The sequence below is a fragment of the Ceratotherium simum genome, chromosome 12 (assembly GCF_057802395.1).
Source record: "Ceratotherium simum simum isolate JZ-2026a chromosome 12, ASM5780239v1, whole genome shotgun sequence".
In the NCBI taxonomy this organism is placed as follows: domain Eukaryota; kingdom Metazoa; phylum Chordata; class Mammalia; order Perissodactyla; family Rhinocerotidae; genus Ceratotherium; species Ceratotherium simum.
Genome location: NC_141911.1, coordinates 30497890 through 30511594, shown reverse-complemented (window position 1 = coordinate 30511594; position 13705 = coordinate 30497890). Strand labels below are relative to the sequence as shown.

General features: G+C 34.7%; 1 protein-coding gene across 1 annotated transcript in view; it reads right to left on the bottom strand.

Annotated features, from left to right (window-relative positions):
• Positions 1-9648, bottom strand: part of ASIC5 (acid sensing ion channel subunit family member 5) — a 32751-nt gene extending 23103 nt beyond the window's left edge. The window contains exons 1-2 of the mRNA XM_004420949.2: positions 9451-9648; positions 6388-6694 (exon numbers count right to left, since the gene is read on the bottom strand). Of these exons, the coding sequence (XP_004421006.2) occupies positions 6388-6694; positions 9451-9598 (455 nt within the window). The 5' untranslated portion in view covers positions 9599-9648. The remainder of the gene's footprint in view (positions 1-6387; positions 6695-9450) is intronic.
• Between the last annotated feature and the right edge of the window lie 4057 nt (positions 9649-13705).

The following is a 13705-nucleotide window of genomic DNA, read 5'->3' as shown; positions in this document are numbered from 1 at the left end:
GATCCTCCACTCTTACTTAAAGTTAATAAAGAGCATTCACAATGCTTCTTCTCTCTTTTATGAAAGAGTTTTTACCTGTCATCCATCACAAATCTTGGCACGTATAACAACTTCAGGGCTCCTAACAGACCCATAAATAATTAAATTGTATCTTGCTTCAGAGAAAGACTCTTCTAAGAATTAATCAAGGCTCTTTTGAACATACTCTGAATGATTTCAAATATTTTAAATTTATTGAAGCTTGTTTTATGGTCTTGCATATGATCTATCCTAGAAAATGCTCCATGTGCACATAAGAAGAGTGTGTATGCCCCTGTTGTTGGGTAGAGTGGTCTGTAGATGCTTTTTAGGTCTAGTTAGTTTATATGGATGTTTAAGTCTTCTAAGTTCAAGTCTATTTCTTTGTTTACCCTCTACCTAGTTGTTCTACTGATTTGTGTAAGTAGAGTCCTGAAGTACCCAACTATAGTTGTTGAATTATATCGTCCTGATAGATCACCCCTTTTATCAGTATAAAATGACCCTCTTTATCTCCAGTAACATATTTTGTTCTTAATTTTGTCTACTATTAGGATAGCCACTCCAGCTTTATGATAATTACTCTTTGCATAATATGTTTTTTTGCATCCTTTTCCTTTTACTCTATCTACATGTTTGAATCTAAAATGTGTCTTGTTTTTTGTCATCCAATCTCACAACCTCTGCCTTTTGATTGTATTGTTTAACTGACTCAAATGTAATTTTCTTATTGACATAGTTAGATTTACATCTGCTATCCTACTATTTGTTCTCATGTCTTTTGTTCCTGTAATTTTTCTTTACTGACTTTTTTGCATTAAATGTTTATTTTCTAGTGTAAAATTTGAATTCCTTTAATAATTTTTCAATATGTCATTTTAGAAGTATTTTCTTAGTGGTTGCTCTGGGGCTTACCATATACGTCTTAACTTATCAGAGTCAGCTTCAGATTTATACTAACTTGATTTCAGTGAGATATAGATACATTATTCCTATATAGTTTATTTCCTACTCTCACTTTTTTGGCTATTAATATTATACATATTACATAAATATAAGTTAAGTAGTAAATTTTTATTATCATTATTTTATATAATTTTATGTCTTTTAAAGAAACTGAGAGACAAAAATAAATCAAGTACCTATTTATAGATAAAGGTTATATTAACCTTTTTATTTACCATTTCTAGTTCTCTTCATTTGTTCCTGTGGATTTCAGTTTCCATCTGGTGCTATTTCCTTACTCCAGTGCAGCTTTGTTTCCATCTTTTGTGCTGTTATTGTTAAAAATGTTACCTTTCTATTCATTATAGGTGTATTTTATAATTGCCGTTTAAACCAAGTAAGAGAAGAAAGGATAAGAACTATGCATTTATAACGTCTTTTATAATGACCAAATTACCTTTACTGGTGCTCTTTGTTTTTTCATGTGGATTTGAATTATTCTCTGGGGTCACTTGCTTTCAGCCTGAAGAACTTCCTTTTAGTATTTCATGTAGATGGGTCTGCAAAGAATGAATTTTCTCAGTTTTTGTTTCTCTCTGAATGTCTTTATTTTACTTTCATTTTTAAAAGATATTTTTGCTAGAGGTAAGATATTTGGTTGTTATTTTTGTTTCAGTGCTTTGAATACGTCATCTCATGGCCTCATGGCCTCTGTTGTTGATGATGAGAAGTTAGGTGTTGGCCTTATTGGACTCTCTTGTATGTGATGAGTTGGTTTTCTTTTGCTGCTTTCAAGATTTTTTCCTTTTTCTTTGGCTTTCAAAGTCTTCACTATGATATGTCTTCTGTTAATTTCTTTGCATTTATCCTACTTAAAGTTTGTTGAACTTTTTGGATGAGTAGATTAATGCTTTTCTGCAAATTTAGGGAGTTTGGGGCCATTATTTTAATATATTTTTTCTGTTTCATTCTCTCTTTTCTTCGGGTACTCCCATTTACGTATGTTGTTATGCTTAATAGCATTTCACCTCCCACATTTCTCTGAGGCTCTGTTCATTTTTCTTCATTAGTTTTTCTGTCAGTTCTTCAGATCACATACTCTATCAGTCTGTCTTCAAATTTACTGATTCTTTCTGCAGCCAGTTCACATCTATTGTTGAACCCATCTAGTGGATCTAGTAAATTTTTCATTTCAGTTATTGTACTTTTCAACTCCGGTATTTCCATTTGGTTCTTTTGTATAATTTTTATGTCCTTATTGGTATTGATGAGATGTTGTCATTATAGCTTCCTTTACTTGTTTAAATATTGTTTCTTGTAGTTCTTTCAACATATTTATAATAGCTGCTTTGATGTCTTTGTCTACTATATCTGATATTTGTGCTAGGCAATTTCCGTGCTTTATTTTTTTCTGTGTGTAGGTCATAATTTCCTTTAACTTTGTATGTCTTAACTTTTTTGTTGAAAACTTAACGTTTTAGATAACATACAGTAGCATATCTGGACAGCAATTGTATTAGTTTACTAGGGCTGCCATAGCAAATTACCACAAACTTGGAGTCTTAAAACAACAGAGGTTTATTCTCTTACAGTTCAGTAGGCCAGGAGTCTGAAATCAAGGTGTCCACAGGGCTATGCTCCATCTGAAGGCTCTGAGGAAGCCTTCCTTGCTTTTTTCTCAAATATTCCGTAGTTTGCAGCAGCATAACGTGAATCTCTGCTTTCTCCCTCTGTATCTCTGTATGTCCTCTCCTTTCCTTATAAGGACACTGGTCATTGGATTTAGAGCTCATCCTAATGCAGAATAATCTTGTCTTAACTAATTACATCTGCAATGACCCTATTTTCAAATAAGGCACTCTGAGGTTCTGAGTAGATATGAAATTTGGGGAGACACTATTCCACCATTATACTAATCCTGTCAAGTTGAAACTGTTGGTTTTGCTTTTTTTTATTTGCTTAGTGAATTGGATGGACTGTTCTGGCAAAGTCTATTCCTCTCCTCCACTCACTCCCCACAGTGTGAATTCTCTGATGTCACTCCTAGATGGCACAGCTTTGGGCATGAGTACAGTCACCTTTTGATTGCAGTTGTTTTAGCAGGCCTTTCTGACTGTCTCTTTTTCCTAACTTCCTTGTTAAACCATTTGCCTCTATCATATTCAGGTGTCAGGCTCCACTAATTGTTAGTTCAAATTTTTTTTTTATAAACTTTATGTTTTTTAGAGAAGTCTTAGGTTCACAGCAATTTGAGCAGAAGGTATAGAGATTTCCCATATATTCCTTGCTGCCACACATGCATAGCATCCCCCATTATCAACATCCCCCACCAGAGTGGTACGTCTGTTATAATTAATTAGCATAAATTGACACATCATTATCATCCAAAGTCCATAGTTTATATTAGGATTCATTCTTGGCGGTGTATGTTCTATGGGTTTTGGCAAATGTATAATGACACATATCCATCATTATAGAGTCATCAGAGTATTTTCACTGCCCTAAAACCCTCTGTGCACTGCCTGTTCATCTCACTCTCTCCCCTAATTCCTGGCCATCACTTATTTTTTTACTGTTTTCATTGTTTTGCCTTTTCCAGAATATCACGTGGTTGGAATCATGTGCTATGTACCCTTTTCAGATTGGTGTCTTCAATTTAGTAATATATATTTAAGTTTTCTCCATGTCTTTTCTTGATAGCTCATATCTTTTTAGGACTGAATAATATTGCATTGTCTGGCTGTACCACAGTTTATTTATCCATTCACCTACCAAAAGAAATCTTGGTTACTTCTAAATTTTGGCAATTATGAATAAAGCTGTTGTAAACATCCACGTGCAGGTTTTTGCATGGACATGAGTTTTCCACTCCTTTGGGTAAATACCAAGGAGCACAATTGCTGGATGATATGGTAAGAGTGTATTTAGTTTTATAAAAAACCGTGCAAAACTGTCTTCCAAATCAGCTGTACCATTTTACATTCCCTCCAGTGATAAACGAGAATTCTGATTGCTTCCCTTCTTTGCCTGGATTTGGTGTCAGTGTTTTGGATTTTGGCCATTCTAATAGGTGTGTAGTGGTATCTTGTTGCATAAATTTGCATTTCTCTGATGACATGTGATTTGGAGCATGTTTTTACATACTTACTTGCCATCTGTATGTTTTCTTTGGTGAGGTATCTGTTAATATCTTTGGCCCATTTTTTAATCAAATTGTTTTCTTATTTTTAAGTTTTAATAGTTCTTTGTATATTTTGGATAACAGTCCTTTATCAGATGATATATATTTTGCAAATATTTTTCCTATTCTGTGATTGCCTTTTCATTCTCTTAAGCTCTATTGTTTTTAACAATACCCTGGGGCATAAATTGCTCCACAGTCTAATCTAATTAAACGTGCTAGTACTGCTTTACAGTAGTAGATTTTAAGGCCAGTCTTTGAGAGTTCTTCTGACCCCAGGAGGACTCTTCTTGTGTATCTCTTTCCCAGATTCTCACTGGAAGACTAGCAGACCTACAGTCTAGCTTGTTGTCCTCATGGACCTACTAGCCTTCTCTTAATTTCTTGCCACCAAAATCTATGCTGTTTTTGAGAGCATCCTTAGGCTTAAAGTTTACTATACTCTGATATAAGCAAAACTGAACTTCACTACACTCTGTTACAAGCAGAGTTTCATTAGGCAGACCTTCAGAGTTCTGTGTTCTTATGGCCTATCTCTCCCACTGGGCAAAATCTTTACAAGCAGGGTTCTGGGCATGGCAGTGGTTTCTGGTCTTCTGACCTTGCCTCTCTCAATGTTGAACTTTCATCTTTGAGCAGGCTGGGGTAAGAGTGACTGAGTATCTCAGCCTACAATACCTGGGGTAGAGCTTCCATCCTACAAGTGGGCATCACATGGAGGAAGGAAGCCCCCAACCTCTTTACTGTACTCATCTGAAATTTAGCCTCTGCAACATGGAGCTGGATTATCAGCATGGATCTCCTTGGGCACGCTGTAGCCCTTGACTGGAAACTAGGAGGAGAAAGAGCCCTGTCTTCTTGGTCAAACCCACCTAGAGTGTGATTTCTGTCATGCTGAGACAGGAGGGGTTGGTTTGTGGCTCAAATTCTACAAACTCTCACTGTTTTTACTGAAATTTAGTGGATTTTCTTGAATAAGTATTTCTTCATTTGCTGTACTCCCTGAGGGCAATTTCCAGAAAGTATAAACAGTTGCTTTTTAAATATATTTGGTACATTTTTTATATGGTCACACACCGCATAACAATGTTTTGGTCAAAGACCACTGATACAATGCTGATTCTATTAGATTAGTACCATATAGCCTAGTAAGTAGGTTTTCGTTTGTATATTATACAATGTTCGCACAATGATGATATCAGAATATATTCCTATCAAGTGATGCATGACTGTATTCTAATTATTGTAGTAGATACAATGACTTTCTGCTAATTTTTTAAAAATTTTATTTTGTGTGGTAAGAACACATGAGATCTACCCTCTTAAATTTAAGTGTACAATACTGTATTGTTGACTATAGGTACAATATTGTACAGCAGATCTCTAGAACTTATTCACCTTGCATAACTGAAACGTTATACCTGTTGATTAGTATCTCCTCATTTCCTTTTCTCCCTCCTCCAGCCCCTGGAAACCACCATTCCACTCTGATTCTATAAATTTGACTATTTCATATATTTAATTTAGTGGAGTCACGCAATATTTGCCTTTCCGTGACTGGCTTATTTCACTTAGCATAATATCTTCAAGGTTTATTCACATTGTTTCATATTGCAGAATTCACTTCTTTTTTAAAATTGAATAATATTCTATTATAGATATATACCACATTTTCTTTATCCATTTTCTCTTAATGGGCATTTAGGTTGTTTCCATATCTTAGTTATTGTGCATACTGCTGCAATGAACATGAGAGTACCAACATCTCTTTAAGATCCTGATTTAAATTCTTTTGGATAAATATTAGGAGTAAGAATGCTAGAGCATATGGGATCTATTTTTAATTTTTTGAGGTACCTCCATACTGTTCAGAGTCCTTGTTTATGCTTTTATTGTATTGTATAATTACCACACATATTGCATTGTGATTATGTTTCTCTCTTTTTTGCTAATTATCAAACTTTTTAAGTAGAGATCAACCTTTTTAACCACAGGGTTTGGCGTGTTGCCAGCATATAATTGTGGAAGGAAGGACGGAAGGAAGACAAGAGAGAAAATAAATGAATGAAGAAATCAGTAAACCTCTTTGTTTCCCTAAATTTGTGTTTTTAAGTACAATTTAAGAACTTTAATGGTGCTACATATGTTAAATACTGCATGATAAAACTCTATTTCAGTCATCCAAGAAAAGTTATATTAGCAAAGTTGTAGAGACTTATTACTATTAAAAGAGTAATTTTTACCTGTTCAAATTACAAAACGTCACAGCCGGGAACTCTATCTTTTCCACATACTGAACCTCTATAGATGTCGTGGTTGGCCATGTGAAGTAGTTGACCAAGCGACTGTAGATCTGCCATACCACGAGGAAAACTGAGCCCAGGACCACCACCAACCAGATCACCTTGCGAATTTTGCTCCGGTTCCGAACAATGTGATGTACCCCATGAAAGGAAGTGGAGATGGCAAAATCATGGTCAAACTTCTTTCGGTCAGTGGGCGATGGCAGTGGTTTCTTTGAAATGCAAAGCTTTATCTTTTCCAAGAGTCCTTAAGGTTTTGCCCATAATATAATTAAACAAAAAAAGTAATGAGTTAGGAAATGTAATGCTATCTGTAAACAACACAACTAACAAAAATTTAAACAGGTTACCCTTTTTATGCGTAATGCATAAGGACTCAATATTCATCTTGAGTTGCATGGTTTATTCGGGAATCAAGAAATTGAAGTGTTGACTGCATGGGTCTAATGAGAATATGCTAATGATATTCAGAGAATGCCTCTTGTTAATGCAAATGTCTTAGTGCAATGGCATTAATATGTTGTTACTTTCGATTTCAAAAGCAACCCACCCTGGATAGGTTGCTTATAACTCATAATCTTTAAGAAAATTAGCTCTAATTTTTCAAATACTCTTTTTCCCTGAAGAACCACAAAGTTCCTTAGATGTCATGAGCAAAGTCAGGCTGACTCTTCTGAAACGGGGCTAAAAAGAAATCTGTTCTCCAATTAATCTTAGTCCTGTGGTGGTGTATTGCATGGCTGAATGTAACTTCCATAGCTTTGTATGCTTTGATAAACAACTATTTTACTTCAGCTGGCTATTTAGTCAGAAAGCTTAAAGTTAACATTATTAGTTAAACAATCTATTTTCTACCACTTTAGAAAGTAAATTTATCCTTTTAAGATCATCAATAATCAATAAAATCATGTTTATTTTAATAAAAATATATTTTTATATGATATTTTAATAAAATATCATAATTATTGACATTGATTGATAAGGACCAGTAAGGGTGGCCCTAAAATTTTTATGGCAATATATACCATATTCAGAATTCTCTTTTGGTTTAATTTGTTTTCATTTTTTTGTAGGAGAAGACATGGAGAATTCTTTTGCCATGGGAAGGCGGCAATACAGTTCAGAGGATGAGATGGCCTTTGAAATGAAAAGACCTGACTTCTGGTTCAGGCCTTATCTCTTGTAACCTGTGTTACTTTAGGCAAGTTTCTTAATCTTTCTAATACTTTGCTTCTCTTCAGACAAGTAGAAGCAATAGTCTCTGCCTCCTCAGTTTGTTGTGAGTATTAAATAAGATAATACCCGGGGACGGATTGGCATATTACCTGGACCATGGTAAGTACTCAATTAATATTAGCTATTTTTGTTATTCTGCTAATTTAGCAGTGATGTGGTAAAATATTCACAGATTTTTAAACACTGTCTAAATTTCTCTTCAGAAATGAGTTCTTAGTTACCTCATAAATGCTCATAATTAGGTGAATCACCTTATATATCCTTTGCTTCAATTCGAGAATTATTTGAGAAGTAAGCATATCTATCGGGATTGAGGGGGAAAAGCCAGATATATCAGAGGCTATAGGAATGTGATAAGGCTTAGAAATAAGTGAAGGTCAAACTGCCATATGGTTAGACACACTTGCCTGTGAAATGGTGCAAAAAATGTTTCCATTAGAAAAAATATGTACATACATATGTTTTATTCATGACCCATAAAGTACTTTTACCTCAATATTACAAAAAAAGTATTATTTTTGTTCAACTAACAGCATTAATTTACTTCTAAAAGGTTTTGAGTGTTACTTATTAAATCATTATTTAATACTTCATAAATCAATGATCAATTAGCTACGCTTAAGTCATGGGGTATATAATAACATATAGAGGGCACCTACGACCATTTTCCAAGGGAATCAATTTCATTTGTAAAATGTTAAGACCCTGTTACAAATTATATTATGATTATTTCACAAAGACTATACACTAAGCAGGAAAGTTTGTATTAATCTAATTAGCTTGACTTTAGAATAAATTTGACAAATAGCCCCACATACTGTTGCCGGTTTTGATATCAAGCTAGGTAATAGATATATAAAGTAACTGGCATAGTCACAAGGCAAAATCAGAAGCATGAGAGAAACTATTGTTATTATTACTCATTAGCAAAGTAAATTTAATAATGCTCTTTTACATATATTTAGCCATTAGTTACAAACACATATGAAAGATTGACTCCGACAGAAGGAGAACTCAGTCTCTGGGACCGGGCACTCTTCCCACTACAGGCATAAAAGCTGTTAGAAGGGAATAATAATCTAGTAACCTGTAACTGGCCAAGCAAAGTAGTGCTGGTTGCAAGCATTATCCTGAAAAATATGTTTCAAGTTTATCTGTCAAAATTCTGCTCATTTAATATAGATTGACTCCTTGACAATTGCTTTGGCTTTACTGGAGTACTCATCCATTTGCTAGAGTTTTAAAAGAGTTGTGTTTTTTAAAAATATTCTTTTAGAGGAATAGTGAAGAAACAACGTGATGTATTACTGTGAGGAAGATTAGAATCAGTTTAATAAATGTCCCACCAGCTTGCAAAGCAGGAAACGTTTTACTTTCCTGACTGAAGTATACACTATGTAATTATGGCAGGTGGCCCTTGCATTGAATACTGATCTTTATAGAAGCATTTTGAGGAACATCGAATCGGTTTTGCTGTATTTTAGAAACAAAACTTTAGGCACATGACAAATAGAAACCAAAAACAACCCCAAAACAAAACCAAAAACCAGTTCCTAGCATATAGTAATATTTTAAAACTATTTTTGACTCCCTCATACAAATCACTCTTTTCCTAAGTAATGAAAACTGTATTACTTATATTATATCAAGTAATATTAGAAATCAACTTTCCCAAATGAAAAAAATAATCCCCTTTTCTGTTTGCTAATATCTAGTCTTTAGAAATGAAAATTTGTAACTATTCTGAGGATTTTACTCCTTACCCACCTTTCTCAGCATATACTTTTGATTTCTCAATCTGCTCCATTTGCAAATTCAGTAAGCAGGAGTCCTTGGGATATAATCCAATTTTATCAATAACTATATTCATTTTGTGGCCTTTATATAAAATATAGCAGTTGGGGTTGTAAAACATGGGGGCAATTTACATGATTGTGTTGTTATGTTTTGCCTCATAAAGCACATAATCTCCAAACCAAAAATGCTGATAGAACCGGTGATGGGCATTTACGGACTGATGAGAGGCTATCATAAAGTGAAACCAAAAAATATCATTAGGAAACCATTTTTTCAGAATTAAAGGGACAATCCCTACAAATATCTGTGGTTTTAGTGTCACCCATGACCAGGCTAGTTGACACTCAGGGAACCTACCTGGGCGAGTCTCCTTAGCTTTTATATCTCTGTTTATACAAATTTAAATCAAAACATAGAAATCTGGGGGGTAATGATGTCTTTTCTGGTCAAAGTTTGTTTTCAGTAACAAATGAAGCTGTTTTAAACAGAAATAGTAATCATTGCAAATGACAAAACACCAGAAAATATCTCCTCAAGAAGAAATGATTACTGAAAGTATACAAATTCAATAAAGCACAAAGGCCAATTATTTGTTCATATTAACACTTTAGAGAAATTATTAGAATTTATTATATTAAATAAACTGGAGAGTATGCACTATTGTGTATAAATGGCACCATCTGTTGACACAACTGAGGAATTGCATATATCTCTGCTTAGAGCCTCTTAGGTTTGCCAGGGTAATATTTTATAAGTATATAGCCACTAATCATTAACATGGTTGCATAGATTTTACATATATTTTCTTGGAAACTCAGTACTATAAGTTGAAACTAGTGTTAGACGGCAAACTAAGAAATTTCAAGGGATGTAAATGAAAGTCCTGGGAATAATTTCCCAATCATCAAATTAAAGATTTCAGGAAGAGGGTCAATCTCAGAATGTATGAATTTCTCCATTAAAGATCTCTTCTTCAGGGTTAAATTACAACTTCAGTTAACAGTCTTTTAAAATTCAGGTACATGTTCCTGAGGGTAATAACAGCTAACTTACCTATTCACCCTTCCTTCCCTTGCTAGACTTCCTTCCTTCCTTGTTCCTACCATCTTTCCACAGCTTTGTGGAGCCCCGATGATGAACAAGGTTACATATTAGTGGGCTAAGTAGGCCTAGTTGTCAGATCTCTGCTGATTGAACTTCTAAGAGCAGAGTCATTAGCTGGTTTAAGTCTGGGGACAGACAGGTAGGAAGTGAGGCTAGTGCAGAAAAAGCCAGGCCAGGCTGGGGGAACAATACAGGTTAAAGACAGTGGGGAGAGGGGTGCCTGTGACGGGGGGAAGTGCGGGAAGAAATATCAAGAGAAAAATAGACAAAGAACCCTCCAAAGCTATACTTTCTCTGCTTCATAATTTAACCAAGGCTCAGGCGTCACTAGAAATTTTCTTAATGTTCATTTCATGTTTTCACTTCCATTTCACTTCCTCTTTCCTCTTGCCCACAACGTTTAGTGACTTCCCCACAGTGTCTTGGTGCGTGGGTTAGAGAGAAAAAGAGTGAAACAGAAGGGCAGGCAGACAAGATCTCTCTCTGTCTCACATATCCTTTACTTGATCAAGAATAAAAGAAAAGAAGACATCTTATTTTTATTTGCTCAAACTTGTTCCTCTCCTCTGTGATATTTAAAAACGATGAATATATTTACTCTTGATTTTAATGATCTGATACCCCCACATCTCTCTTCTGCTTTAAAATGAACTTTCCAACCTTGTTTCCTTTTCTTCTTCTGTCTTTGGTTTTAAAAATACTTCACTCATCTCCATTCATCTCCATTCCATTAGTGACATTTAGTAAATTTGAATTCCATCTTCTCTGCCTACTGGGGAAATCTCCCTCCCATTTGCCCTCATCTTCTGTGTTTGAAATCAAAGCCCAGTATCCTTTTCACAGTCACCTATTCTTTCTCCTTTGTTTCCTCAACTTCTCAACTCTCTCAGGAATCTCATTAAAAATAAATGCAGAAGCTCTCACTTTCCTTCCTCCTACTTTCCCTGCTCATCGTTGCAGGGAATTTGATTTGCATAGCAAGTGCATTTGGCAGAACATAGATTTTCAAATTCCTTTCATCACCACTCCCAACATGCACATAAACAAAAAGGTGGGTAATTAAATGACAAAAGCAAATCCAAGGAGAATCTGGAGAGTTCTGAATTATCATTATCTGCCACTCTTGCACAAGTAGCATCACTGGCAGAAAATCACTCATTACTACTGATAAATTCGAAAGATGAAATAAAAAAGAGTAGGTAGGAAAAATAAAAAACTTTTTTCTGACCTCGCGTTTGAATGCAGAGCATAAGCAACACTAATAATTTTATGCAGTGTCTAGAGAAGTATATTCTGGCCCAGTACCATTTATGCAGACACAAAAATGTGTCTTATTCAAGTATTTCCTATTTATTCTATTTTTCAAAAAAACTTATGTGTTTTTAATAAAAGTTTTAATCCTGTTGTATTTGCATATATCTAAAGGTATGAAAGAAGGTCATCTATGACTACTACTTTTAAATTTAGCTTTGAATTAAAACTTTGTATTTTACTTTCTCTTTGGGGCAATGCATAACCATTAAATGTGATGCAGTTTCCGTTTTTGATTTAGACAGATTTGATAAAGACTACAGGGTCTGCAAAAGAAGATGATGTAAAGAATAAATTTTCTTTTATTGGAAGCAGATTTTTTTTCTTAATAATTTTGGAAAGGAAAACCAAAGCAAACTCACAACTTAGCATTTTTGTGTGTATGTGTGTGAGGAAGACTGACTCTGAGCTAATATCCATTGTCAATCCTCCTCTTTTTCCTGAGGAAGATTAGCTCTGAGCTAACATCTGTGCCCATCTTCCTCTATTTTGTTTATGAGATGACTGCCACAGCATGGCTTGATGAGTCATGCGTCGGTCCACACCCAGGATCGGAACCTGCGAACCCCAAGCCAACGAAGCAGAGTATGCAAACTTGACCACTATGCCACCAGCCCGGCCCCACAACTTAGCATTTTTTAAATAAATACTTCAATGGTGTCTTGCTTTAGGTTTGTAATAATACAAAAATCGGAACTAATACTGCTATGTTCTGTTATGTCCTGTGTGTAAGAGTTGTCGGTTAGTGTCTTTGTATTCATTACAATATATTCTTTTTATAAAACACTAAGTGGAAGAAATTAGCCGCTGTCTCATATCTATTCAAAGTGAGAATAAATTCATGCATCTAAAATGATAGCATTTAGTGTAGAAAAAGACTTTATGATGTCACCAAGTCCAACCCTTACTATTATCCCCCACCCTCACCCATTTACAGAAGAGGAAGTTCAGGCCTGAGGAGAAAGAATCTAAGTTCTGCAAAGGCAGGGCTCTTCCTCTAATTCGTTTGCTGATCTATCCAACTGGGTAGGAAAATATTTAGCAGATAGGAGGCAGTAAATAAATATTTGTTGAATGAATAAAAAGTTTGTCCTGTCCTTATACTTTTCTCATTATATACACTCTTATGATATAAGAAAATTATTGTATTTTTCCAACCTTTTTTTTGAAAAATGCAAACACAAGAAATTTGCAAAAATTGTGCAATGATTCCCTATATACTCTTTACTGTAATTCACTAATTTTTAACGTTTTCCCACATTTGCTTTATCTTCACCTCTAAAGGCACCATCCCCTATGCTTAAGAAACAGGACAAACTCTTGCATAAATACAATATAAAAATCTCACTCTAGAAACTTAACTTTGATAGAGCACTGTTATTTACTACACATTATACTCAAAATCTGCAAATCCTTCCCAAAAGGAACTTTATAATGATTTATTTCCCGAACCCAGAATCCCATCAAAGATCATAGATTGCATTCAGTTGTCATGTCTTTTTAGTCTCCTTTAATCCAGAACATTTCCCTAACCACTAATTTAGTTTTGCTTTTTGTCTTCTCATTACTTTGCTATGTTTGAAGACTCGACATCAGATGTTTTGCAGAATGCGTCTTAATTCGGGGTTGTACATTTCCTTCTTCATGATTAGGTTCAGGTCAAATATTTAAGGTCATTGGAGTACCACACATGTGATGTGTGTCCTTCACAAAGCATCACAAGATTTTTGTGATCCTAGTTTCTCTTATTATTAGTGACAGTAAATTTGATCTCTTGGTTAAGGTGGTGTCTGTCAGATTTCTCCTTTAT